The 27,994-nt window shown below is 49.2% G+C and overlaps 1 protein-coding gene across 4 annotated transcripts; it reads right to left on the reverse strand.

Annotated features, from left to right (window-relative positions):
• LOC143780626 (phospholipase B1, membrane-associated-like) lies at positions 1–27,983 on the reverse strand. Of its 4 annotated transcripts, none has more exons than XM_077267564.1 (19): positions 27,168–27,983; positions 24,990–25,054; positions 24,760–24,850; positions 24,604–24,662; positions 24,470–24,537; positions 24,210–24,253; positions 23,988–24,108; positions 22,550–22,601; positions 22,392–22,472; positions 20,098–20,163; positions 19,033–19,124; positions 18,716–18,797; positions 5,216–5,323; positions 3,435–3,530; positions 3,054–3,125; positions 2,485–2,793; positions 924–1,019; positions 543–614; positions 1–282 (listed from the first exon to the last, which is right to left on the reverse strand). In XM_077267564.1, the coding sequence occupies exons 1-16, from the start codon at positions 27,217–27,219 to the stop codon at positions 2,674–2,676; spliced, it is 1,269 nt and encodes a 422-aa protein (XP_077123679.1). In that variant the 5' UTR covers positions 27,220–27,983; the 3' UTR covers positions 1–282; positions 543–614; positions 924–1,019; positions 2,485–2,673. The 4 variants fall into 4 exon arrangements, with proteins under 4 accessions (XP_077123679.1, XP_077123678.1, XP_077123680.1 ...); XM_077267563.1 differs by having other exon boundaries at positions 1,732–2,793; XM_077267565.1 differs by having other exon boundaries at positions 783–1,019; positions 1,732–2,793.
• Between the last annotated feature and the right edge of the window lie 11 nt (positions 27,984–27,994).

Consider the following 27,994-nt stretch of genomic DNA (forward strand, 5'->3'; position numbering starts at 1 on the left):
TCAGAGGCTCGGTAAGACAGTTCTTTATTGATGACTATCAGTCGCATCACTTTCTGCACATCGATGTTTCGCCTTCGCACACACTTTGCACTTTGATGTTAGTTTTCTCATTTCTTCCACTTCTGTTACATTATTCCATGATTTCCTCCAGCGACCGCCACATTATTTGCAGACCGCGATGAGCGCAGAGCAGAGGAGGGCAATGATCAGCGAGGAGCTTGTGGCCACTCTCGGTGCCATGGAGGCGTTTACCGTCCTCCTGGTGTAGATATACGGCTGAGCCTGGAATACAGAGGCGAGTATCAGCGACAAACGCAGCAAAGGATGCATATGGCGGCAAAGTCTGGTGCAGCGCTATCAATTCTTCCATATAAATAACTGCTCACATCAGCCACATGATCACCGCACCATAATCTGCTGCCGCAGGTTAGAGCCCCGCCACTAAAATACTTTACATAATGGAGTACAGCAGCAGCTGACTGGACGGACTACAAGTACCAGGAGGAAAAATATTAACCACAGTCCAGCCACCATCCCATTACCTGGGAAGGACATAGCAGCTCCACGTCTTCAGAGAACGTCCGCAGATGAGACTTGTTTCCTTCTGTCTGAAGCTGCAAAAATGGGGAAAAGTGAAAATGTCAGTCAGAGATGATGGGAGACTGATATCAGGGGCCTGTACCTTTAAGGCCAGATTTCCACTTTCATCACATAACTGGGTGTGGCCTAAAGCAAATAAAGAGTCCAGTGAGCAGGTCTCAAATGGTCAGCCCCCTAGTTACCTGTTATCTCCATACCCCATTATCTCCACTACCCTCCGATGCATGTAGGATTACAGCTCCCAGCATGACTGCCCATGTGCATGCTGCCAAGGCTTGGACCTTTGGTACGAGGAGGACATGACGGCAGCACAGTGCGTTTACCATATTGTTCCACAGTCCTTTCGCCATTTGTTCGTGACCTTTGACGGTGAGATGGAAACAATCCGGAGAGAAGAAGGACAAATCGATGAGGCCATTCTGGAAAAGAAGAGACGGGGGATGAAGCCGGAGGAGACGGGGGATGAAGCCGGAGGAGACGGGGGATGAAGCCGGAGGAGACGGGGGATGAAGCCGGAGGAGACGGGGGATGAAGCCGGGGGATGAAGCCGGAGGAGACGGGGGATGAAGCCGGAGGAGACGGGGGATGAAGCCGGAGGAGACGGGGGATGAAGCCGGAGGAGACGGGGGATGAAGCCGGAGGAGACGGGGGATGAAGCCGGAGGAGACGGGGGATGAAGCCGGACGAGACGGGGGATGAAGCCGGACGAGACGGGGGATGAAGCCGGACGAGACGGGGGATGAAGCCGGACGAGACGGGGGATGAAGCCGGACGAGACGGGGGATGAAGCCGGACGAGACGGGGGATGAAGCCGGACGAGACGGGGGATGAAGCCGGACGAGACGGGGGATGAAGCCGGAGGAGACGGGGGATGAAGCCGGAGGAGACGGGGGATGAAGCCGGAGGAGACGGGGGATGAAGCCGGAGGAGACGGGGGATGAAGCCGGAGGAGACGGGGGATGAAGCCGGAGGAGACGGGGGATGAAGCCGGAGGAGACGGGGGATGAAGCCGGAGGAGACGGGGGATGAAGCCGGAGGAGACGGGGGATGAAGCCGGAGGAGACGGGGGATGAAGCCGGAGGAGATGGGAGAAGAAGTCTGAGGAGACGGGAGAAGCCGGATGAGACTGACGTCATCATGGCCCCATCTTTCAGGGGCCCATCATGGCTCCCATCATCATGGCCCCATCTCTGAACATGGTCATTTTCAGCGCGGCCATTGGGTTAGCTCCAGCTTGAATTTCATTCTCCTGGCAGGAGTCCTGCTATTGCCAAGTCCTGGAGATGGCTGACTGCAGGGAGACATCCACTGCCAGTGCTATCAAGGACCTCCAAACATTGCGGCAGCACGTGATACTATTCAGGACCCCCAAACATCGTGGCCTCACGTTACTATCCAGGACCCTCAAACATCGCAGCAGCACGATACGATCCAAGATCCACCAAATATCGCGGCAGCATGTGTTACTATCTGGGACCCCAAAACATTGTGGCAGCACGTGTTACTATCCAGGACCCCCAAACACCGCGGCCTCATATTACTAATGACTGAATGCCTTGTACAGTTCATCTTGCTCTTCCGGGTTTAGGAACAGTATGCTGGAATTTCAGTTAAGACTGACACACAGCAGCCACAGCATTAGAGGAAACTGATAAACTAGCTTTAGAACTTTTCAGGGTCTGTAAAATGCTGAGTGACCGCAACGGCGGCGGTCAGGGGTGACCCTCCATGTCTGGTAGTTTTTTTTTTTTCTGTTACTGCTTATATTTTGCTAACCCTGCCCTGGTTTATGCTGTACCTAAATAAACCAGTGGAAATGTTGAAAATGTGAAGAGACAGCGTTTCTGTGTCTACTTCTATGAGCAGCCAAGTGAGCTGATCTACCATAATAAAGCTCCAGGACGATTATAATCAGAGGCTCGGTAAGACAGTTCTTTATTGATGACTATCAGTCGCATCACTTTCTGCACATCGATGTTTCGCCTTCGCACACACTTTGCACTTTGATGTTAGTTTTCTCATTTCTTCCACTTCTGTTACATTATTCCATGATTTCCTCCAGCGACCGCCACATTATTTGCAGACCGCGATGAGCGCAGAGCAGAGGAGGGCAATGATCAGCGAGGAGCTTGTGGCCACTCTCGGTGCCATGGAGGCGTTTACCGTCCTCCTGGTGTAGATATACGGCTGAGCCTGGAATACAGAGGCGAGTATCAGCGACAAACGCAGCAAAGGATGCATATGGCGGCAAAGTCTGGTGCAGCGCTATCAATTCTTCCATATAAATAACTGCTCACATCAGCCACATGATCACCGCACCATAATCTGCTGCCGCAGGTTAGAGCCCCGCCACTAAAATACTTTACATAATGGAGTACAGCAGCAGCTGACTGGACGGACTACAAGTACCAGGAGGAAAAATATTAACCACAGTCCAGCCACCATCCCATTACCTGGGAAGGACATAGCAGCTCCACGTCTTCAGAGAACGTCCGCAGATGAGACTTGTTTCCTTCTGTCTGAAGCTGCAAAAATGGGGAAAAGTGAAAATGTCAGTCAGAGATGATGGGAGACTGATATCAGGGGCCTGTACCTTTAAGGCCAGATTTCCACTTTCATCACATAACTGGGTGTGGCCTAAAGCAAATAAAGAGTCCAGTGAGCAGGTCTCAAATGGTCAGCCCCCTAGTTACCTGTTATCTCCATACCCCATTATCTCCACTACCCTCTGATGCATGTAGGATTACAGCTCCCAGCATGACTGCCCATGTGCATGCTGCCAAGGCTTGGACCTTTGGTACGAGGAGGACATGACGGCAGCACAGTGCGTTTACCATATTGTTCCACAGTCCTTTCGCCATTTGTTCGTGACCTTTGACGGTGAGATGGAAACAATCCGGAGAGAAGAAGGACAAATCGATGAGGCCATTCTGGAAAAGAAGAGACGGGGGATGAAGCCGGAGGAGACGGGGGATGAAGCCGGGGGATGAAGCCGGAGGAGACGGGGGATGAAGCCGGAGGAGACGGGGGATGAAGCCGGAGGAGACGGGGGATGAAGCCGGAGGAGACGGGGGATGAAGCCGGAGGAGACGGGGGATGAAGCCGGAGGAGACGGGGGATGAAGCCGGAGGAGACGGGGGATGAAGCCGGAGGAGACGGGGGATGAAGCCGGAGGAGACGGGGGATGAAGCCGGAGGAGACGGGGGATGAAGCCGGAGGAGACGGGGGATGAAGCCGGAGGAGACGGGGGATGAAGCCGGAGGAGACGGGGGATGAAGCCGGAGGAGACGGGGGATGAAGCCGGAGGAGACGGGGGATGAAGCCGGAGGAGACGGGGGATGAAGCCGGAGGAGACGGGGGATGAAGCCGGAGGAGACGGGGGATGAAGCCGGAGGAGACGGGGGATGAAGCCGGAGGAGACGGGGGATGAAGCCGGAGGAGACGGGGGATGAAGCCGGACGAGACGGGGGATGAAGCCGGACGAGACGGGGGATGAAGCCGGACGAGACGGGGGATGAAGCCGGACGAGACGGGGGATGAAGCCGGACGAGACGGGGGATGAAGCCGGACGAGACGGGGGATGAAGCCGGACGAGACGGGGGATGAAGCCGGACGAGACGGGGGATGAAGCCGGACGAGACGGGGGATGAAGCCGGACGAGACGGGGGATGAAGCCGGAGGAGACGGGGGATGAAGCCGGAGGAGACGGGGGATGAAGCCGGAGGAGACGGGGGATGAAGCCGGAGGAGACGGGGGATGAAGCCGGAGGAGACGGGGGATGAAGCCGGAGGAGACGGGGGATGAAGCCGGAGGAGATGGGAGAAGAAGTCTGAGGAGACGGGAGAAGCCGGAGGAGACTGACGTCATCATGGCCCCATCTTTCAGGGGCCCATCATGGCTCCCATCATCATGGCCCCATCTCTGAACATGGTCATTTTCAGCGCGGCCATTGGGTTAGCTCCAGCTTGAATTTCATTCTCCTGGCAGGAGTCCTGCTATTGCCAAGTCCTGGAGATGGCTGACTGCAGGGAGACATCCACTGCCAGTGCTATCAAGGACCTCCAAACATTGCGGCAGCACGTGATACTATTCAGGACCCCCAAACATCGTGGCCTCACGTTACTATCCAGGACCCTCAAACATCGCAGCAGCACGATACGATCCAAGATCCACCAAATATCGCGGCAGCATGTGTTACTATCTGGGACCCCAAAACATTGTGGCAGCACGTGTTACTATCCAGGACCCCCAAACACCGCGGCCTCATATTACTAATGACTGAATGCCTTGTACAGTTCATCTTGCTCTTCCGGGTTTAGGAACAGTATGCTGGAATTTCAGTTAAGACTGACACACAGCAGCCACAGCATTAGAGGAAACTGATAAACTAGCTTTAGAACTTTTCAGGGTCTGTAAAATGCTGAGTGACCGCAACGGCGGCGGTCAGGGGTGACCCTCCATGTCTGGTAGTTTAGTGGAGTACAGGGGGCGCTTATCTGTAGATTTGAGGGCAATGGCGCTACAACTGAGGGGTCAGTGTCTTTCTTTCCACAAGTTCAAATTCACCTCTGTGCATGAATCCCGGAAGGAGGTCTCATCTCCCTGTCCTCCTCACCTGGTCCACGGCAGGTTCAATGTCCTGCAGAAATGGCTGCAGCACCACCGCAAAGTCCTTCTTGTTATCGTATCTTCCTGACGTCTGTACAAGCTGCTGCAACTGCTCCTGGAGGTGGAGGAGACAAGATGGTGAACAACAAGGACCAGAGATCAATGAACCAGACACTGGTCCGAATACAGGATGGGGTGATACTGAGCTGGAGGAAGGACCCGTAGAACGGCCGCAGATCTATAGGACCTGGAGATAAGAGGACAAGAGGCCGTGTTGCTAATAATATGGGCCTGAGCGCATGTCTAGAAGGATCGGTCTCTGCTGTGATCTATGGGAAGGATACAATGCAGAACCCCCCACCAGGAGCTGAGCGCATGTCTAGAAGGATCGGTCTCTGCTGTGATCTATGGGAAGTATATGACGCAGGACCCCTCACCTGGAGCTGAGCACACGTCTAGTTGGATTGGTCACCTCTGTGTTCTATTGGAAGGGGGCGCGTGTCCAGATGAGGAGCTGACTGAGCGGTCGCAGGCAGCGCTAGCCCCATGCTCACAAAGATCACCAGTGGCTCAGAGCAGCATATAACCGCCAGAAACCTGCACAAAATGCCTACCGCAGCCTCAGGCATACTCTGCTCGGCGATGGGGCGCATTACCAAAATCAGGGGAGCTGCGCCGGGCAGGATCGCGGTCTTTGTTCCGGTGCCTGGGAAAAATCAAGATGGCTGCCACAGCACTAACCATGTGGCCGTCGGCACTGTGGGTGCTCTGGGGGGTCTGATCTCCTGACACTGGGTCAGACTTCACCGGACAGTAGCATCAGCGACTCCCCCGCGAGAAGCCATGACTGCTGCAGAAGTGGTCGCTTGCGACTGTGGATGATGAGACCAGCTCCCCACTAAAGAAACCGCCCATCCTGATGAAGGAGTGGACATGAACAAGAAAGCAGAATACAAGACTATCTTTTACAATGGTCTGCGGAGGCAGGAGAGGAGAATTTTCCTTTCCCCAATACCCTCCCACTCGTTTACTGGATAGTGGAGCATATCCAGGAGGGACAAGGGTCACTTAGAACCCAACCCTATTTTTGAAACGGTTACCGTTTTTCACAAATCTAAGATTTGGTTTTTGTTATTTCCCCATTTTTGTCTAGTGGTGACATACAGATTTTATCTGTAATTTGTATATGGTTCTTCACATCCCCAACATTAATGTAAAAGGGCAGAATAGTCCATTCAAAAAATCCCTTCTATGGAAAGAGGCTCAATCCCTAAAAGCCGACGTTTTATGCATTCAGGAAACCCACCTAAATAGCACTGACGCCCACAGACTGCAGGACAGAAACTTCCCAAATGTATTTCACTCCCACGCAATTGACAAAAAAAGAGGAGTAGTAATTGTAATAAAAACACAGTCACCTTCCAGCTAATCACCAGCATGGCGGATGATGAGGGCAGATATGTCATCCTAGTCTGCAGCATAAATAACAAGACCTACACAATTGTCTCTATTTACGCCCCTAATTCCAAGCAGGTTCTATTTCTTAAAGTCACCCTGGCAATAGTAGCAAATGTTAAAAAAGGCGCCCTTTTAGTCTGAAGGGACTTTAATATCACCCCTTGCCCCAACATTGACAAATCGGTGCACCCTCAAAAGAAAATACCTGATCACTCTCTCAGACCCACCTAGCGGAAGAACTGTATGATGTCTGGCGGGTTCTGCAGCCTCCGAGCGGGAATACACCTCCTACTCACACTCACATAGAGGCTACTCCAGAACTGATCTAATGGTCACAGATAAATGGTTATTACAGGATGTCCAAACGGCCACGATAGGGAACATCACCTGGTTGATCACCCCCCCCCCCCATCAAATTACAGAGGGGTACAACTACCCGACATATTCCCCATGGAGAGTAAATAATTATTTAATCACATCCCATAAAATTAGGCCCCAATTACAGGAGATACTAACAGAATATTTCACAATTAATAACACATGATGTCTCCTCAACAACAGTACGGTGCGCTCACAAGGCCTACTTACGGGGTAAACTACTCCAAATGGCGTCCCAAAATAAAAAAAAGCGAGATTACGCCAAATAGAGGAAATCAAAACATAGCCGCACTAGAACAAATGCAGAAACATAGCCCCACAAACAAAATTCTCCAAAAAATTACAGAAACTTAGGTATGAATTATACCATCTGCTTCAACACAAATACAAGCACAATCTACGAAAAAGCAAAGCCAAATATTACTGGCAGGGAAACAAAGCAGGCAAAATATTAGCCAACAAAATCAAAGCCAAAATGACCAAACAAAGGTTATCCCACATACAGAACGACCAAAAGAACATAATACAGTGGGTATGGAAAGTATTCAGACCCCTTTACATTTTTTACTCTTTGTTTCATTGCAGCCGTTTGGTAAATTCTAAAAAGTTCACTTTTTTTTCTCATTAATGCACACTCTGCACCCCAGCATGACCGAAAAAAAAAACAAATGTAGACATTTTTGCAAATTAATAAAGAAAAACTGAAATATCACATGGTCATAAGTATTCAGACCCTTTGCTCAGTATTGAGTAGAAGCCCCTTTTGAGCTAGTACAGCCATGAGTCTTCTTGGGAATGATGCAACAAGTTTTTCACACATGGATTTGGGGATCCTCTGCCATTCTTCCTTGCAGATCCTCTCCAGTTCCGTCAGGTTGGATGGTGAACGTTGGTGGACAGCCATTTTCAGGTCTCTCCAGAGGTGCTCAATTGGGTTTAGGTGAGGGCTCTGGCTGGGCCAATCAAGAATGGTCACAGAGTTGTTTTGAAGCCACTCCTTTGTTATTTTACTCCCATAGCATGACGCTGCCACCACCATGTTTCACTGTTGGGATTGTGTTGGGCAGGTGATGAGCAGTGCCTGGTTTTCTCCACACATACCGCTTAGAATTATCACCAAAAAGTGTGTTTGTCTCATCAGACCAGAGAATCTTATTTCTCATAGTCTGGGAGTCCTTCATGTGTTTTATTAGCAAACTATGCAGATGTTCATGTGTCTTGCACTGAGGAGAGGCCTCTGTCGGGCCACTCTGCCATAAAGGCCTGACTGGTGGAGGGCTGCAGTAATAGTTGACTTTGTTGAACTTTCTCCCATCTCCCTACTATATCTCTGAAGCTCAGCCACAGTGATCTTGGGGTTCTTCTTTACCTCTCTCACCAAGGCTCTTCTCCCACGATTGCTCAGTTTGGCTGGACGGCCAGGTCTAGGAACACTTCAGGTGGTCCCAAACTTATTCAATTTAAGGATTATGGAGGCCACTGTGCTCTTAGGAACCTTGAGTACTGCAGAAATTCTTTTGTAACCTTGGCCAGATCTGTGCCTTGCCACAATTCTGTCTCTGAGCTCCTTGGCCAGTTCTTTTGATCTCATGATTCTTATTTGGTCTGACATGCACTGTGAGCTGTGAAGTCTTATATAGACAAGTGTGTGCCTTTCCAAATCAAGTCCTATCAGTTTACAGCTGGCCTCCAATGAAGGAGTAGAACCATCTCAAGGAGGATCACAAGGAAATCCACAGCATGTGTCTGAGCAAAGGGTTGGAATATTTATGACCATGTGATATTTCAGTTTTTCTCTTTTAATACATTTGCAAAAACTCTACATTTCTGATTTTTTTCAGTCAAGATAGGGTGTAGAGTGTACATTAATGAGAAAAAAATGAACTTTTTTGAATTTATAGTAAAAAATGTAAAGGGGTCTGAATACTTTCTGTACCCACTGTATATAACCCTAACGAAATCGCCAATACCTTCTCAAACTACTACTAATCCCTCTACAACCTACAGCAAAATACCGCAATACCACAACCCACCCCCCAAAGGATCTCAGAAATAACCCGGCCTTAGTGCATAAAGATCAAGTGGGTTTTGCTAAATCTAGACAGACCTTGGATGGCACGAGGAGGATGATTGATATCATCCATATAGCCGGGGGGAGGTGGACCCCCTCTATGCTTCTCTCCTTGGATGCTGAAAAGGCGTTTGATCGAGTGCATTGGGGGTTTCTGTTTGAAGTACTGTCCAGATTTGGATTTGGCGGTAATATACTCCGAGCAATCACCCCTCTATACTCTAACCAGTCAGCCTGAATGATGTCAGAGACCTCCGTGGTGAGATATCATAGAACAGCCATATTATACATCCCAATAAAAGAAGGAGGACTGGGCTGCCCCTCAGTGGTGGAATACTACAGAACAGCCATATTATACATTCCAATAAAAGGAGGACTGGGCTGCCCGTTAGTGGTGAGATACTATAGAGCAGCCATATTATACATCCCAATAAAACAAGGAGGACTGGGCTGCCCGTTAGTGGTGGGATACTATAGAGCAGCCATATTATACATCCCAATAAAACAAGGAGGACTGGGCTGCCCGTTAGTGGTGGGATACTATAGAGCAGCCATATTATACATCCCAATAAAACAAGGAGGACTGGGCTGCCCGTTAGTGGTGGGATACTATAGAGCAGCCATATTATACATCCCAATAAAACAAGGAGGACTGGGCTGCCTGTTAGTGGTGGGATACTATAGAGCAGCCATATTATACATCCCAATAAAACAAGGAGGACTGGGCTGCCCGTTAGTGGTGGGATACTATAGAGCAGCCATATTATACATCCCAATAAAAGAAGGAGGACTGGGCTGCCCCTCAGTGGTGGGATACTATAGACCAGCCATATTATACATCCCAATAAAAGAAGGACTGGGCTGCCGCTCAGTGGTGAGATACTATAGAGCAGCCATATTATACATCCCAATAAAAGAAGGACTGGGCTGCCCCTCAGTGGTGAGATACTATAGAGCAGCCATATTATACATCCCAATAAAAGGAGGACTCTGCTGCCCCTCAGTGGTGGGATACTATAGAGCAGCCATATTATACATCCCAATAAAAGGAGGACTCTGCTGCCCCTCAGTGGTGGGATACTATAGAGCAGCCATATAATATATCCAAATAAAAGAAGGAGGACTGGGCTGCCCCTCAGTGGTGGGATACTATAAAGCAGCCATATTATACATCCCAATAAAAGGAGGACTCTGCTGCCCCTCAGTGGTGGGATACTATAGAGCAGCCATATAATATATCCAAATAAAACAAGGAGGACTGGGCTGCCCCTCAGTGGTGGGATACTATAGAGCAGCCATATTATACATCCCAATAAAAGAAGGAGGACTGGGCTGCCCCTCAGTGGTGGGATACTATAGACCAGCCATATTATACATCCCAATAAAAGAAGGACTGGGCTGCCCCTCAGTGGTGAGATACTATAGAGCAGCCATATTATACATCCCAATAAAAGGAGGACTCTGCTGCCCCTCAGTGGTGGGATACTATAGAGCAGCCATATTATACATCCCAATAAAAGGAGGACTCTGCTGCCCCTCAGTGGTGGGATACTATAGAGCAGCCATATAATATATCCAAATAAAAGAAGGAGGACTGGGCTGCCCCTCAGTGGTGGGATACTATAAAGCAGCCATATTATACATCCCAATAATAGAAGAACTCTGCTGCCCCTCAGTGGTGGGATACTATAGAGCAGCCATATTATACATCCCAATAAAAGAAGGAGGACTGGGCTGCCCCTCAGTGGTGGAATACTACAGAACAGCCATATTATACATTCCAATAAAAGGAGGACTGGGCTGCCCGTTAGTGGTGAGATACTATAGAGCAGCCATATTATACATCCCAATAAAACAAGGAGGACTGGGCTGCCCCTCAGTGGTGGGATACTATAGAGCAGCCATATTATACATCCCAATAAAAGGAGGACTCTGCTGCCCCTCAGTGGTGGGATACTATAGAGCAGCCATATTATACATCCCAATAAAAGGAGGACTCTGCTGCCCCTCAGTGGTGGGATACTATAGAGCAGCCATATAATATATCCAAATAAAAGAAGGAGGACTGGGCTGCCCCTCAGTGGTGGGATACTATAGAACAGCCATATTATACATCCCAATAATAGAAGAACTCTGCTGCCCCTCAGTGGTGGGATACTATAGAGCAGCCATATTATACATCCCAATAAAAGGAGGACTGGGCTGCCCCTCAGTGGTGGGATACTATAGAGCAGCCATATTATACATCCCAATAAAAGGAGGACTGGGCTGCCCCTCAGTGGTGGGATACTATAGAGCAGCCATATTATACATCCCAATAAAAGGAGGACTGGGCTGCCCCTCAGTGGTGGGATACTATAGAGCAGCCATATTATATATCCCAATAAAAGAAGGAGGACTGGGCTGCCCCTCAGTGGTGGGACACGATAGAGCAGCCATATTATATATCCAAATAAAAGAAGGAGGACTGGGCTGCCCCTCAGTGGTGGGATACTATAGAGCAGCCATATTATACATCCCAATAAAAGAAGGACAGGGCTGCCCCTCAGTGGTGGGATACTATATAGCAGCCATATAATATATCCCAATAAAAGAAGGAGGACTGGGCTGCCCCTCAGTGGTGGGATACTATAGAGCAGCCATATTATACATCCCAATAAAAGAAGGACTGGGCTGCCCCCTCAGTGGTGGGTTACTATAGAGCAGCCATATAATATATCCAAATAAAAGGAGGACTGGGCTGCCCCTCAGTGGTGGGATACTATAGAACAGCCATATTATACATCCCAATAATAGAAGAACTCTGCTGCCCCTCAGTGGTGGGATACTATAGAGCAGCCATATTATACATCCCAATAAAAGGAGGACTGGGCTGCCCCTCAGTGGTGGGATACTATAGAGCAGCCATATTATACATCCCAATAAAAGGAGGACTGGGCTGCCCCTCAGTGGTGGGATACTATAGAGCAGCCATATTATATATCCCAATAAAAGAAGGAGGACTGGGCTGCCCCTCAGTGGTGGGATACGATAGAGCAGCCATATTATATATCCAAATAAAAGAAGGAGGACTGGGCTGCCCCTCAGTGGTGGGATACTATAGAGCAGCCATATTATACATCCCAATAAAAGAAGGACAGGGCTGCCCCTCAGTGGTGGGATACTATATAGCAGCCATATAATATATCCCAATAAAAGAAGGAGGACTGGGCTGCCCCTCAGTGGTGGGATACTATAGAGCAGCCATATTATACATCCCAATAAAAGAAGGACTGGGCTGCCCCCTCAGTGGTGGGTTACTATAGAGCAGCCATATAATATATCCAAATAAAAGGAGGACTGGGCTGCCCCTCAGTGGTGGGATACTATAGAACAGCCATATTATACATCCCAATAATAGAAGAACTCTGCTGCCCCTCAGTGGTGGGATACTATAGAGCAGCCATATTATACATCACAATAAAAGGAGGACTGGGCTGCCCCTCAGTGGTGGGATACTATAGAGCAGCCATATTATACATCCCAATAAAAGGAGGACAGGGCTGCCCCTCAGTGGTGGGATACTATAGAGCAGCCATATTATATATCCCAATAAAAGAAGGAGGACTGGGCTGCCCCTCAGTGGTGGGATACTATAGAGCAGCCATATTATATATCCAAATAAAAGAAGGAGGACTGGGCTGCCCCTCAGTGGTGGGATACTATAGAGCAGCCATATTATACATCCCAATAAAAGAAGGACAGGGCTGCCCCTCAGTGGTGGGATACTATATAGCAGCCATATAATATATCCCAATAAAAGAAGGAGGACTGGGCTGCCCCTCAGTGGTGGGATACTATAGAGCAGCCATATTATACATCCCAATAAAACAAGGAGGACTGGGCTGCCCCTCAGTGGTGGGATACTATAGACCAGCCATATTATACATCCCAATAAAAGAAGGACTGGGCTGCCCCTCAGTGGTGGGATACTATAGAGCAGCCATATTATACATCCCAATAAAAGAAGGAGGACTGGGCTGCCCCTCAGTGGTGGGATACTATAGAGCAGCCATATTATACATCCCAATAAAAGAAGGACAGGGCTGCCCCTCAGTGGTGGGATACTATAGAGCAGCCATATTATATATCCCAATAAAAGAAGGAGGACTGGGCTGCCCCTCAGTGGTGAGATACTATAGAGCAGCCATATTATACATCCCAATAAAAGGAGGACTGGGCTGCCCCTCAGTGGTGAGATACTATAGAGCAGCCATATTATACATCCCAATAATAGAAGAACTCTGCTGCCCCTCAGTGGTGGGATACTATAGAGCAGCCATATTATACATCCCAATCAAAGGAGGACTGGGCTGCCCCTCAGTGGTGGGACACTATAGAGCAGCCATATTATACATCCCAATAAAAGAAGGACAGGGCTGCCCCTCAGTGGTGGGATACTATAGAGCAGCCATATTATACAGTGCCTACAAGTAGTATTCAACCCCCTGCAGATTTAGCAGGTTTACACATTTGGAATTAACTTGGCATTGTGACATTTGGACTGTAGATCAGCCTGGAAGTGTGAAATGCACTGCAGCAAAAAAGAATGTTATTTCTTTGTTTATTTTTTTGTAAAATTGTGAAAAGTCTTTTCAGAGGGTCATTTATTATTCAACCCCTCAACCCACCAGAATTCTGTTTGGTTCCCCTAAAGTATTAAGAAGTAGTTCAGGCACAAAGAACAATGAGCTTCACATGTTTGGATTAATTATCTCTTTTTCCAGCCTTTTCTGACTATTTAAGACCCTCCCCAAACTTGTGAACAGCACTCAAACATGGTCAACATGGGAAAGACAAAGGAGCATTCCAAGGCCATCAGAGACAAGATCGTGGAGGGTCACAAGGCTGGCAAGGGGTACAAAACCCTTTCCAAGGAGTTGGGCCTACCTGTCTCCACTGTTGGGAGCATCATCCGGAAGTGGAAGGCTTATGGAACTACTGTTAGCCTTCCACGGCCTGGACAGCCTTTGAAAGTTTCCTCCCGTGCCGAGGCCAGGCTTGTCCGAAGAGTCAAGGCTAACCCAAGGACAACAAGGAAGGAGCTCTGGGAAGATCTCATGGCAGTGGGGACATTGGTTTCAGTCAATACCATAAGTAACGTACTCCACCGCAATGGTCTCCGTTCCAGACGAGCCCGTAAGGTACCTTTACTTTCAAAGCGTCATGTCAAGGCTCGTCTACAGTTTGCTCATGATCACTTGGAGGACTCTGAGACTGACTGGTTCAAGGTTCTCTGGTCTGATGAGACCAAGATCGAGATCTTTGGTGCCAACCACACACGTGACGTTTGGAGACTGGATGGCACTGCATACGACCCCAAGAATACCATCCCTATAGTCAAGCATGGTGGTGGCAGCATCATGCTGTAGGGCTGTTTCTTAGCCAAGGGGCCTGGCCATCTGGTCCGCATCCATGGGAAGATGGATAGCACGGCCTACCTGGAGATTTTGGCCAAGAACCTCTGCTCCTCCATCAAGGATCTTAAGATGGGTCATCATTTCATTTTCCAACAAGACAACAACCGAAAGCACACAGCCAAGAAAACCAAGGCCTGGTTCAAGAGGCAAAAAATCAAGGTGTTGCAGTGGCCTAGTCAGTCTCCTGACCTTAACACAATTGAAAACTTGTGGAAGGAGCTCAAGATTAAAGTCCACATGAGACACCCAAAGAACCTAGATAACTTGGAGAAGATCTGCATGGAGGAGTGGGCCAAGATAACTCCAGAGACCTGTGCTGGCCTGATCAGGTCTTATAAAAGATGATTATTAGCTGTAATTGCAAACAAAGGTTATTCCACAAAATATTAAACCTAGGGGTTGAATAATAATTGACCCACACTTTTATGTTTAAAATTTATAAAAATTTAACTGAGCAACAAAACTTTTTGGTTTGTAAGATTTATGCATCTGTTAATAAATCCTGCTCTTGTTTGAAGTTTGAAGGCTCTAACTTATTTGCATCTTATTAAACCTGCTAAATCTGCAGGGGGTTGAATACTACTTGTAGGCACTGTATATCCCAATATAAGAAGGAGGACTCTGCTGCCCCTCCGTGGTGGGATACTATAGAGCAGCCATATTATACATCCCAATAAAAGGAGGACTCTGCTGCCCCTCAGTGGTGGGATACTATAGAGCAGCCATATTATATATCCCAATATAAGAAGGAGGACTCTGCTGCCCCTCCGTGGTGGGATACTATAGAGCAGCCATATTATACATCCCAATAAAAGGAGGACTGGGCTGCCCCTCAGTGGTGGGATACTATAGAGCAGCCATATTATATATCCCAATATAAGAAGGAGGAATCTGCTGCCCCTCCGTGGTGGGATACTATAGACCAGCCATATTATACATCCCAATAAAAGAAGGAGGACTGGGCTGCCCCTCAGTGGTGAGATACTATAGAGTAGCCATAATATACATCCCAATAAAAGAAGGAGGACTCTGCTGCCCCCTCAGTGGTGGGATACTATAGAACAGCCATATCATAAATCCCAATAAAAGGAGGAGGACTGGGCTGCCCCTCAGTGGTGGGATACTATAGAGCAGCCATATTACGCATCCCAATAAAAGAAGGAGGACTGGGCTGCCCCTCAGTGGTGGGATACTATAGAGCAGCCATATTATATATCCCAATAAAAGAAGGAGGACTCTGCTGCCCCTCCGTGGTGGGATACTATAGAGCAGCCATATTATACATCCCAATAAAAGGAGGACTCTGCTGCCCCTCAGTGGTGGGATACTATAGAGCAGCCATATTATATATCCCAATATAAGAAGGAGGACTCTGCTGCCCCTCCGTGGTGGGATACTATAGAGCAGCCATATTATACATCCCAATAAAAGGAGGACTGGGCTGCCCCTCAGTGGTGGGATACTATAGAGCAGCCATATTATATATCCCAATATAAGAAGGAGGAATCTGCTGCCCCTCCGTGGTGGGATACTATAGACCAGCCATATTATACATCCCAATAAAAGAAGGAGGACTGGGCTGCCCCTCAGTGGTGAGATACTATAGAGTAGCCATAATATACATCCCAATAAAAGAAGGAGGACTCTGCTGCCCCCTCAGTGGTGGGATACTATAGAACAGCCATATTATAAATCCCAATAAAAGGAGGAGGACTGGGCTGCCCCTCAGTGGTGGGATACTATAGAGCAGCCATATTACGCATCCCAATAAAAGAAGGAGGACTGGGCTGCCCCTCAGTGGTGGGATACTATAGAGCAGCCATATTATATATCCCAATAAAAGAAGGAGGACTGGGCTGCCCCTCAGTGGTGGGATACTATAGAGCAGCCATATTATATATCCCAATAAAAGAAGGACTGGGCTGCCCCTCAGTGGTGGGATACTATAGAGCAGCCATATTATACATCCCAATAAAAGGAGGACTCTGCTGCCCCTCAGTGGTGGGATACTATAGAGCAGCCATATTATACATCCCAATAAAAGAAGGAGGACTGGGCTGCAACGTTAAGGAAGACAGGCATTGAAATTGAGAAAGATCTCAAAGTCCCCCAATGCTGCATCGTTTTGATATTCACATATCATTACCGGGCCTAACCCCGGCGCTGGGAGTGTGGAGCATACTGATCAATAAAGTGCACACTATCAAATTGGTGGTCTCTAAAGCCCCCATAGAGGATTTGGAGCAGTGTATTCCAGACCTCCTGATCCAAAACTGGAAATCCCTGGGAGTCCTACTGTTTGGGGACATGTACAAGGAAGGAATACTGTCCTCCTCTATGATCAGAGAGATACCACCTTCCACATAAAGATAATTATAAATATTTCCAAATAAGACGTTTCCTACAGGGAAAAAAAGAAACAATATTCTCACAACCTTCCAAACTATATACAATGCTCCTCACCCCAGCGCGGCAGATAAGAGCGCTATCCATAAGCTACAGCCATATTCTGGAGGAGACATTACCCTCTTTGGACACGTAGCTCCCAATGAAAATTAGGAAATAGCAGGCGCTTCTGGCCATTGACCTGGATTTAATCCCGCACGAGTTCTGGACAGTGATTGCGCACATCCTCATAGCTACTAGAATTAAGATCGCAGCATATTGGAAAAACTCCAAATGTCCGTCATTAACTGAATTTGTAGCATTGATAAATGACAATTGTTTATCAGAGAAAATAACCGCTTCATCCAACAATAATGAAACATTATATCTCAGGAAATGGGATAGCTGGCTATCATTCCGACTAAGCACTGTGGTCAGAGATGTAGTAAGGCTGCTAATGGTAATATACAGGTATAATAATCAGATGTCATCACCCCTTCCCTTCTCTTTCCCATAATATTTAATTAGGTTTAAAATTAATACTATGTTTAGCCTGATAAATCATTGAGAAATCTATTGTAATGATGTACAATGATTGAAGGCTATATTGTTGTAAAGTATGACTTTATAAAACAATAAAAAGTTAATGGTTAGAATAAAAAAGTGATCTATAGGAAGGATACGACGCAGGACCCCCCACCTGGAGCTGAGCACACGTGTATAAGGATCGGTCACACCTGTGATCTACGAGAAGGATACGGCGCAGGACCCCTCCACCTGGAGGTAAGCCCACGTGTATAAGGAGATCGTCACCGCTGTGATCTATGGGAAGGATACGGCGCAGGACCCCTTACCTGGAGGTAAGCCCACGTGTATAAGGAGATCGTCACCGCTGTGATCTATGGGAAGGATACGACGCAGGACCCCCCACCTGGAGGTGAGCCCACGTCTATAAGGATCGGTCACCGCTGTGATCTATGGAAAGGATACGACGCAGGACCCCCCACCTGGAGCGGAGCACACGTCTATAAGGATCGGTCACACCTGTGATCTATGGGAAGGAAACGACGCAGGACCCCCCACCTGGAGGTGAGCACACGTGTATAAGGATCGGTCACACCTGTGATCTATGGGAAGGATACGACGCAGGACCTCCCCACCTGGAGGTGAGCACACGTCTATAAGGATTGGTCACCGCTGTGATCTATGGAAAGGATACGACGCAGGACCCCCCACCTGGAGCTGAGCACACGTCTATAAGAATCGGTCACACCTGTGATCTATGGGAAGGATACGACGCAGGACCTCCCCACCTGGAGGTGAGCACACGTCTATAAGGATTGGTCACCGCTGTGATCTATGGAAAGGATACGACGCAGGACCCCCCACCTGGAGCTGAGCACACGTCTATAAGAATCGGTCACACCTGTGATCTATGGGAAGGATACGACGCAGGACCCCCCACCTGGAGGTGAGCACATGTGTATAAGGATCGGTCACACCTGTGATCTATGAGAAGGATACGACGCAGGACCCCCACCTGGAGGTGAGCACACGTGTATAAGGATCGGTCACACCTGTGATCTATGAGAAGGATACGACGCAGGACCCCCACCTGGAGGTGAGCACACGTCTATAAGGATCGGTCACCGTTGTGATCTAGGGGAAGGATACGACGCAGGACAGGTGAGTTCACGTCTATAAGGATCGGTCTCTGCTGTGATCTATGGGAAGGATACAACTCAGGACCCCTCACCTGGAACTGCCGGTTCACCTCCAGGAGCTCCAGCAGCTCCGGGGAATCATCTTTCGGTTGCACCACACAAGGGCAGAAGAACCTGGAGAAGAAAACAGCAAATAGAGAAGCATCTGCAGCCGCCATGATGGACAATGGAGAGTGACACAGACTACAACTCCCATCATCAGCACAGACAGAATACAATGCTCTGAGGAAACCTGCTCTAGCATCAGGGAACTAAAAGTCTCAGCATGGTCAGGGGAGGAAGGGGGGGGGGGGGTCAGTCCATGATCCTGCCCTATAGACCAGGTATAATGCATGATGGGAGTTATCACCTCTGCAGAACGCAGCCCAGACGCGGATCCTTCACCTGCCGCAAGCGATCAATGCGGAACAGCTGCACCACATTCACGATGCATCTAGGCAACTGAGAAGACACAGATGAGATACCGCATCAATAGTGTATCCAAGGTGCAAGATGTATCACACAGAATAGGATTAGATACACAGCTCAGAAGACAGTATCACACAGGATAAGATTAGATACATGGCTCAGCAGACAGTATCACAGGATAGGATTAGATACACAGCTCAGCAGACAGTATAACACGATAGGATTAGATACACAGCTCAGCAGACAGTATTACACAGGATAGGATTAGATACACGGCTCAGCAAACAGTATAACACGATAGGATTAGATACATGGCTCAGCAGAAAGTATCACACAGGATAGGATTAGATACACAGTTCAGCAGACAGTATCATACAGGATAGGATTAGATAAACGGCTCAGCAGTCAGTATCACACAGGATAGGATTAGATACATGGCTCAGCAGACAGTATCACACAGGATAGGATTAGATACACAGCTCAGCAGACAGTGTCACGCATAATAGGATTAGATACACAGCTCAGCAGACAGTATCACACAGGATAGGATTAGATACACAGCTCAGCAGACAGTATCACACAGGATAGGATTAGATACACGCTCAGCAGACAGTATCACACAGGATAGGATTAGATACACAGCTCAGCAGACAGCATCACACAGGATAGGATTAGATACACGGCTCAGCAGACAGTATCACAGGATAGGATTAGATACACGGCTCAGCAGACAGTATCATACAGGATAGGATTAGATACACAGCTCAGCAGACAGTATCACACAGGATAGGATTAGATACACGGCTCAGCAGACAGTATCACACAGGATAGGATTAGATACACAGCTCAGCAGACAGTATCACACAGGATAGGATTAGATACACAGCTCAGCAGACAGTATCACACAGGATAGGATTAGATACACGGCTCAGCAGACAGTATCACACAGGATAGGATTAGATAAAGCGCGGTAGCGGGTGTGCTGAGTGACCCGCAGACTTTGCACCTCCGCCTGCAGCAGATCCAGGGATTCGCTCATGTATTGGATGAAACTTTCTGCAGAGAACAGGACCTGGAAAGGAAGGGGGACAGGATGTTACTAAAGGTACCTTCACACGAAGCGACGCTGCAGCGACAGCGACAACGATGCCGATCGCTGCAGCGTCGCTGTTTGATCGCTGGGGAGCTGTCACACAGACCGCTCTCCAGCGACCAACGATGCCGAGGCCCCCGGGTAACCAGGGTAAACATCGGGTTGCTAAGCGCAGGGCCGCGCTTAGTAACCCGATGTTTACCCTGGTTACCAGCGTAAAAGTAAAAAAAACAAACAGTACATGCTCACCTGCGCACCTGCGCGTCCCCCAGCCTCCGCTTCCTGACACTGACTGAGCTCCGGCCCTAACAGCACAGCGGTGACGTCACCGCTGTGCTTTCACTTTCAGTTTAGGACCGGCGCTCAGTCAGTGTCAGGAAGCAGAGGCTGGGGGACGCGCAGGTGAGTTATGTACTGTTTGTTTTTTTTACTTTTACGCTGGTAACCAGGGTAAACATTGGGTTACTAAGCGCGGCCCTGCGCTTGATAACCCGATGTTTACCCTGGTTACCAGTGTAAAACATCGCTGGTATCGTTGCTTTTGCTTTCAAACACAACGATACACAGCGATCGGACGACCAAATAAAGTTCTGGACTTTATTCAGCGACCAGCGACATCACAGCAGGATCCTGATCGCTGCTGCGTGTCAAACGAAACGATATCGCTAGCGAGGACGCTGCAACGTCACGGATCGCTAGCGATGTCGTTTCGTGTGAAGGTACCTTAACTGTGCACCATGCAAAGGGTGATCACACCAGGATCCAGCACATCAGATCTCTGCCGTCAGCAGAACCCATCCTGACTTCGGGCACAATAGACGAGGAACACCCATCGATATCAGACAACAGTCTACTGAGTATGGCGGTATCATCATCTGCAGGGGAGCCTGGAGGAGCGAGAGGAGGACAGGGGAGCCTGGAGGAGCGAGAGGACAGGGGAGCCTGGAGGAGCGAGAGGAGGACAGGGGAGCCTGGAGGAGCGAGAGGAGGACAGGGGAGCCTGGAGGAGCGAGAGGAGGACAGGGGAGCCTGGAGCAGCGAGAGGAGGACAGGGGAGCCTGGAGGTGCGAGAGGAGGACAGAGGAACCTGGAGGTGCGAGGAGGACAGAGGAGCCTGGAGGAGGGGGACAGAGGAGTGTGGAGGAGGGGGACAGAGGAGTGTGGAGGAGGGGGACAGAGGCGCCTGGAGGAGGGGGGACAGAGGCGCCTGGAGGAGGGGGGACAGAGGCGCCTGGAGGAGGGGGGACAGAGGCGCCTGGAGGAGGGGGACCGAGGAGCCTGGAAGGTGACAGAGGAGCCTGGAAGGTGACAGAAGAGACTGGAGGAGGGGGACTGAGGAATCTGCCAGCAGCTCTCTCAGAGAATACGGGTATGTGCACATGTTGCGGATTTGGCTGTGGAATTTTCTGTGCAGATTCTGCATTTCTTGGCAGAAAACGCAGGTCAGAATCTGTGCGGTTTTTGTGCGGATTTTGTGTGTTTTTTTTTGCAGATTTGCTGCGGATTTTGTGTGGATTTCATGCGTTTATTACCCCTGCAGATTTCTATTATGGAATGGGTGCAGAAACGCAGCAGATCCGCATAAAGAAGTGACATGCTCTTTTTTAATTTTTTTTTTTTACATTGATTTATATTGTACTGTAAATCACTTGCGGATCTGCAGCGTTTCTATGCAGAAAAAAAGACTGCGGATCCGCAGGATATCTGCAATGTGTGCACATACCCTACAGTTGTGCACTTGGTGGTGCTGAACATTCCTGTGTACAGAGGGGTTGGGGACAGGCGTAAGGCCGAACAATTGTTTTGCTGAACTACTTAGCTGTGTGATGACGACTAATGGTCCATCATACACATTGAGGTTTTGTTACAATTAGTGCAGGCAATTTTCTGTGAGTTAACTGGACCAGAACAAATCTCTCTCCTGTTCTGAAGGGTTGCTACAAAATGTCCCATCACTTATCACTTTTGGACTCAATATTTCCATTCAGTGTTGTTTCCTTGCACAAGCCCATCAGCTGTGTGAGCAGGACTAAGCCAGGACAGGATGTCACCAAGTACTAACAGCAAACCGAGATCTTGATTGTGGTTAAAAGCGTGAAATGTGCAGAACTTATCACAATACGGTGACAGGGATCCAGAGGGTGATGATCTGTAAGGGGCGTAGGGGCACAGAACAGTGGGTGATGAGGGGTTAATCTGCTGCGCACCTTGTCATTGCAGTAGTCGCACAGATCGTTAGAGCCGATGAATATGGTGACTATTTTCCAGTCTTCCTGGAAGTTGATTTCCTGGGAAGACACAGTGAGAGGTTGTGAGCAGCGCCCCGGCCCGGCCCTGGCAGAATCGCTGGAGGAGACAGACGTACCGGCAGAATCTGCAGGGTGGCGATCAGACGCCGCACCTGTTCTGGGAGCAACCTGAAAGAAAGCAGAAGATAAAACTACTTACACAGCTGAGGGTTTGTTACAATGTGTCCAGGCCCAGCCGCAGAACAGTTTATTATTATGGATCACACACTGACGTTTACAGATGATTGTGTACACTGATACAAAGTAACAAAGCTTCAGGTGTGAAAAGTAACAGGTCGGCTCAGATATTTAGTCACTGGGTAAAAACAGAACTAATTATAACCGAGAACAGGCTGCACCTGCCGTACCCACCAGGGGAAGACCCGCAGCTGCCCACCATGACAGAAATTCCCAGAAGATGTCTCCACCCGCCCCTCGAGGAATACAGTGCCCCCTCCTGCCCCTCGCGGCGTGCAGCACCCCCTTCATTTTGTATACGTCCCCCTCAAGCTCCACTCTATATATGGCCCCCTCCTGCTCCTCGTGGTACCCACCCTCCTCTCTATATATGGCCCCCCTGCTACTCGCGGTACCCACTCCTCTCTTTACATGGGCCCCCTCCTGCTCCTCGTGGTACCCCCTCCTCTCTATATATGGCCCCCTGCTACTCGCGGTACCCCCTCCTCTCTTTACATGGGCCCCCCTGCTCCTCGTGGTACCCCCTCCTCTCTCTATATATGGCCCCCCTGCTCCTCATGGTACCCCCTCCTCTCTATATATGCCCCCCCCCTGCTCCTTGCGGTAACCACTGCTCTCTATATATGGCCCCTCCTGCTCATTGCGGTACCCCCTCCTGTCTATATATGGTCCCCTCCTGCTCATTGCGGTACCCCCTCCTGTCTATATATGGCCCCCTCCTGCTCCTCGTGGTATCCCATCCGCTCTATATATGGCCCCCTTCTGCTCCTTGCGGTAACCACTGCTCTCTATATATGGCCCCTCCTGCTCATTGCGGTACCCCCTCCTGTCTATATATGGTCCCCTCCTGCTCATTGCGGTACCCCCTCCTGTCTATATATGGCCCCCTCCTGCTCCTCGTGGTATCCCATCCGCTCTATATATGGCCCCCTTCTGCTCCTTGTGGTATCCCATCCGCTCTATATATGGCCCCCTTCTGCTCCTCTTGGTACCCCCTCCTCTCTACATATGGCCCCGTCCTGCTCCTTGTGGTACACAGTGCCCCCTCCACTTCGTATATGCCCCCCTCCTGCTCCTAGCAGTACCCCCTCCCCTCTATTTATGACCCCCTTCTTGTTCCTCACGGTACGTGGCACCTCCCTCCAGCCCCACATGGTATTTGGCACCCTCTAATATGCGGCGCCCTTCCTGCTCCTTGCAGTGCACAGCGCCCCCTACTCTCCATACACGATCTACCCTCTTGCAACTCCGGGTATGTGGCACCCCCTCCTCCCAAATCTACAGCCTCCCGCGGTATGCGGCCTCTCCTACACTTACAGGGTGTTGGCTCCGGTCACAGCGAGGTTCAGTCCCGCGTCCTCCAGGGCAGCCGGTCTGTAGCTCACAGTGCTCCTTTTCCCATATCCCACAAGATGGGGGTTAAAAATTTTGAGAATATCTAGAAAATAAAGAAACCGTCATGAGGATGATTGGGAGCGACTGAACAAAGCTGGTAAAGCTCGAGGGAACGCAGCGGAAGAACGCGGTGAATGTACTCACTGGGCAGTGTTATGGTGTGGGACAGGTTGCCGTAGCCCCCGATACTGCAGGAGAGACATCAGTTAATATGATACGCCACCTGGCATCTTATACCATGGTCCCCCCTCTTATTGTACTATAGGGGGGCACAGGGAGCAGCCACCCCCAGGTCCTGAGAACTGAAGGACCCTCTGCTACATAGCAGCATTACACCCGGCCCCGATCTGGCATCAGGGGACAGGAGCTCCACCAGTGGCAGATGGCACCCGGCCTCCTCCTACCTCCAGGACAGCTGGCGAAACTCCGTTGGGAGGTCTAATATGTTTGTCGCATTTGCACCAATTGCGGCCTGTAACAAAAGAGAGATCAGGAAAGTTCAGGACGGAAGACCCCCATATACCCCGTACAGTCATACCGTCAAGGAGTCCCCCAGGGCTGCCACAATCTTCACGTCTCCCGGTCTCACGCGGTCAGCTGCGGAGAAAGAACCAGACATCATCCGCGGAGGGTCCCTGGGCGCCTCGAGACGATGCAGGTTACTCCCACCTCAGTATATGGGGGTCTCACTAACCTGTGGTGGGGGGTTCAGGGGAGGGCGAGGTGGCTGGACAATTAAACCCTCTGCTGTCATGGCTCCAATCTGTGGATTTCTCAGGAAATTCCTGCAAATTGTAAGAAAAAGGAGAAATTGCTGACGGACGGATTCTGGCAACAAATTACTGCATCTAAAGGGCCAGGACGGAAAAGTGGACGGAGAAGTCGTCACCAACACATGCGATGAACAGATCGCGGGATCATTACCTGCAGCCCGAACTCTGACACCTGATGCTTCATTCCGTCCATGTAACTCGCCATCCAGTCCAAACCTGCAGAGCATGGACAACCAGGTCACAGGGCTGGGTGCAATAATCTGCAGAATACATCCCTATGTATCTGTCAGGAGGTGGAGGAACTATGCTCTGCAGATCTGTAGAGGACAATGGTGTAATAATCTGCAGAATATATCACTATGTCAGGACGTGGAGGAGCAATGTTCTGCAGATCTGGAGAGGCCAATGGTGTAATAATCTGCAGGATAGATCACTATGTATCTGTCAGGAGATGGAGAAAGTATGCTCTGCAGATCTGTAGAGGTCAGTGGTGCAATAATCTGCAGGATATATCACTATGTATCTGTCAGGAGGTGGAGGAGCGATGTTCTGCAGATCTGTAGAGGTTAGTGGTGTAATAATCTGCAGGATATATCACTATGTATCTGTCAGGAGGTGGAGGAGCGATGTTCTGCAGATCTGTAGAGGTCAGTGGTGCAATAATCTGCAGGATATATCACTATGTATCTGTCAGGAGGTGGAGGAGCGATGTTCTGCAGATCTGTAGAGGTTAGTGGTGTAATAATCTGCAGGATATATCACTATGTATCTGTCAGGAGGTGGAGGAGCGATGTTCTGCAGCTCTGTAGAGGTCAGTGGTGCAATAATCTGCAGGATATATCACTATGTATCTGTCAGGAGGTGGAGGAGCGATGTTCTGCAGATCTGTAGAGGTCAATGGTGTAATAATCTGCAGGATATATCATTATGTATCTGTCAGGAGGTGGAGGAGCGATGTTCTGCAGAACTGTAGAGGTCAGTGGTGTAATAATCTGCAGGATATATCACTATGTATCAGTCAGGAGGTGGAGGAGCGATGTTCTGCAGATCTGTAGAGGTCAGTGGTGTAATAATCTGCAGGATAGATCACTATGTATCAGTCAGGAGGTGGAGGAGCGATGTTCTGCAGATCTGTAGAGGTCAGTGGTGTAATAATCTGCAGGATATATCACTATGTATCTGTCAGGATGTGGAGGAATGATGCTCTGCAGATCTGTAGAGGTCAGTGGTGTAATAATCTACATGATATATCACTATGTATCAGTCAGGAGGTGGAGGAGCGATGTTCTGCAGATCTGTAGAGGTCAGTGGTGTAATAATCTGCAGGATATATCACTATGTATCAGTCAGGAGGTGGAGGAGCGATGTTCTGCAGATCTGTAGAGGTCAGTGGTGTAATAATCTGCAGGATATATCACTATGTATCAGTCAGGAGGTGGAGGAGCGATGTTCTGCAGATCTGTAGAGGTCAGTGGTGTAATAATCTGCAGGATATATCACTATGTATCTGTCAGGATGTGGAGGAATGATGCTCTGCAGATCTGTAGAGGTCAGTGGTGTAATAATCTGCAGGATATATCACTATGTATCTGTCAGGAGGTGGAGGAGCAATGGTTTGCAGATCTGTAGAGGTCAGTGATGTAATAATCTGCAGGATATATCACTGTATCTGTCAGGAGGTGGAGGAGCAATGGTTTGCAGATCTGTAGAGGTCAGTGGTGTAATAATCTGCCGGATATATCACTGTATCTGTCAGGAGGTGGAGGAGCAATGGTTTGCAGATCTGTAGAGGTCAGTGATGTAATAATCTGCAGGATATATCACTATATCTGTCAGGAGGTGGAGGAGCGATGTTCTGCAGATCTGTAGTGGTCAGTGGTGTAATAATCTGCAGGATATATCACTATGTATCTGTCAGGTGGAGGAGTGATGTTCTGCAGATCTGTAGAGGTCAGTGGTGCAATAATCTGCAGAAAACATCCCTATGTATCTGTCAGGAGGTGGAGGAGCGATGTTCTGCAGATCTGTAGAGGCCAGTGGTGCAATAATCTGCAGGATATATCACTATGTCATGATGTGGAGGTATGATGTTCTGCAGATCTATAGAGGTCAGTGGTGTAATAATCTGCAGGATAGATCACTATGTATCTGGAGGTGCCATGCTCTGCAGATCTGTAGAGGCCAGTGGTGCAATAATCTACAGGTTATCACTATGCCAGGATGTGGAGGAACGATGCTCTGCAGATCTGTAGGTTAGTGGTGTAATAATCTGCAGGATAGATCACAATATATCTGTCAAGTGGAGGAGCGATGATCTGCAGACACTTACCACACACCTGGTGCAGGTACACGCAGCAGACGATCACCTGTGTCGCCCTCATCTTCTTCCTTACCTGGCAGGCGCAGTTCTGGGCGGCAGGTGCAGGTGATGGCCGCTCACTCGCTATATATACAAAGTCCACGATGCAGGACGGGCAATTCGCTGCTTGGGGACTGGCACTTACTACCCGCCTGGCAGGGAATCTGCAGTTACTGCCACGTTATCAGGACCAGGAACCAATACTGCGGCGTCAGCACAACCCACATAACTGCAGGACAGAAAACTCCTGGAGGGGCACAGCGCACAATGGAAACCCCTCACACCCCACCAGAAGCTCCAGAGTCCTGCAGCGTCCATGCACATGGCTGTATTACCGGTCTGCAGCTAGGCGGTCACACACCTCCCTGGCCGCCCAAAACACGGCGGCGTGGATCAGACGACACATAAAGCATTACTTCTAATGCAGCTACGCACACCGACACTGCACAGCGCCCGGTAAGGCTTCATTCACGTCTGTCTTTCCAGTACGTGGCATCCGTTTTTTGTTTTTTTTATTACAGATCTCACATGTACTCATTATAACCTAGGGGGCTGTTCACATGTCCGCTGCTTACCGGCATCACGGTTGACAACGGCCAATACAAGTCTATAGGGTTACAGCCTCTGCACATGGTAGAAGAGGCCCCGACACATCGTAAAGAATCGCATGACCTCAAAAATCTCCAGACGGTGGAGGGTCCCGGGAGGGAGGACAGACTGGTCGGGCAAACCAGTCAGGGTGTACAATACATGCATTACAGAAAACTGCTCAGTGTAAACCGGCTTTTGCCCCGCGA

This window comes from Ranitomeya variabilis, chromosome 1, assembly GCF_051348905.1.
Source record: "Ranitomeya variabilis isolate aRanVar5 chromosome 1, aRanVar5.hap1, whole genome shotgun sequence".
In the NCBI taxonomy this organism is placed as follows: domain Eukaryota; kingdom Metazoa; phylum Chordata; class Amphibia; order Anura; family Dendrobatidae; genus Ranitomeya; species Ranitomeya variabilis.

Excerpts from the sequence above, each read along its gene's own strand:
- LOC143780626 (XM_077267564.1), bottom strand. The coding sequence starts at position 27,219 with ATGAGGGCGACACAGGTGATCGTCTGCTGCGTGTACCTGCACCAGGTG. Across the intron at positions 24,851-24,989 it reads TGTCAGAGTTCGGGCTGCAG|GAATTTCCTGAGAAATCCAC; the intron begins GTAATGATCCCG and ends TACAATTTGCAG. Across the intron at positions 2,794-3,053 it reads AGCTGCTATGTCCTTCCCAG|GCTCAGCCGTATATCTACAC; the intron begins GTAATGGGATGG and ends TCTGTATTCCAG.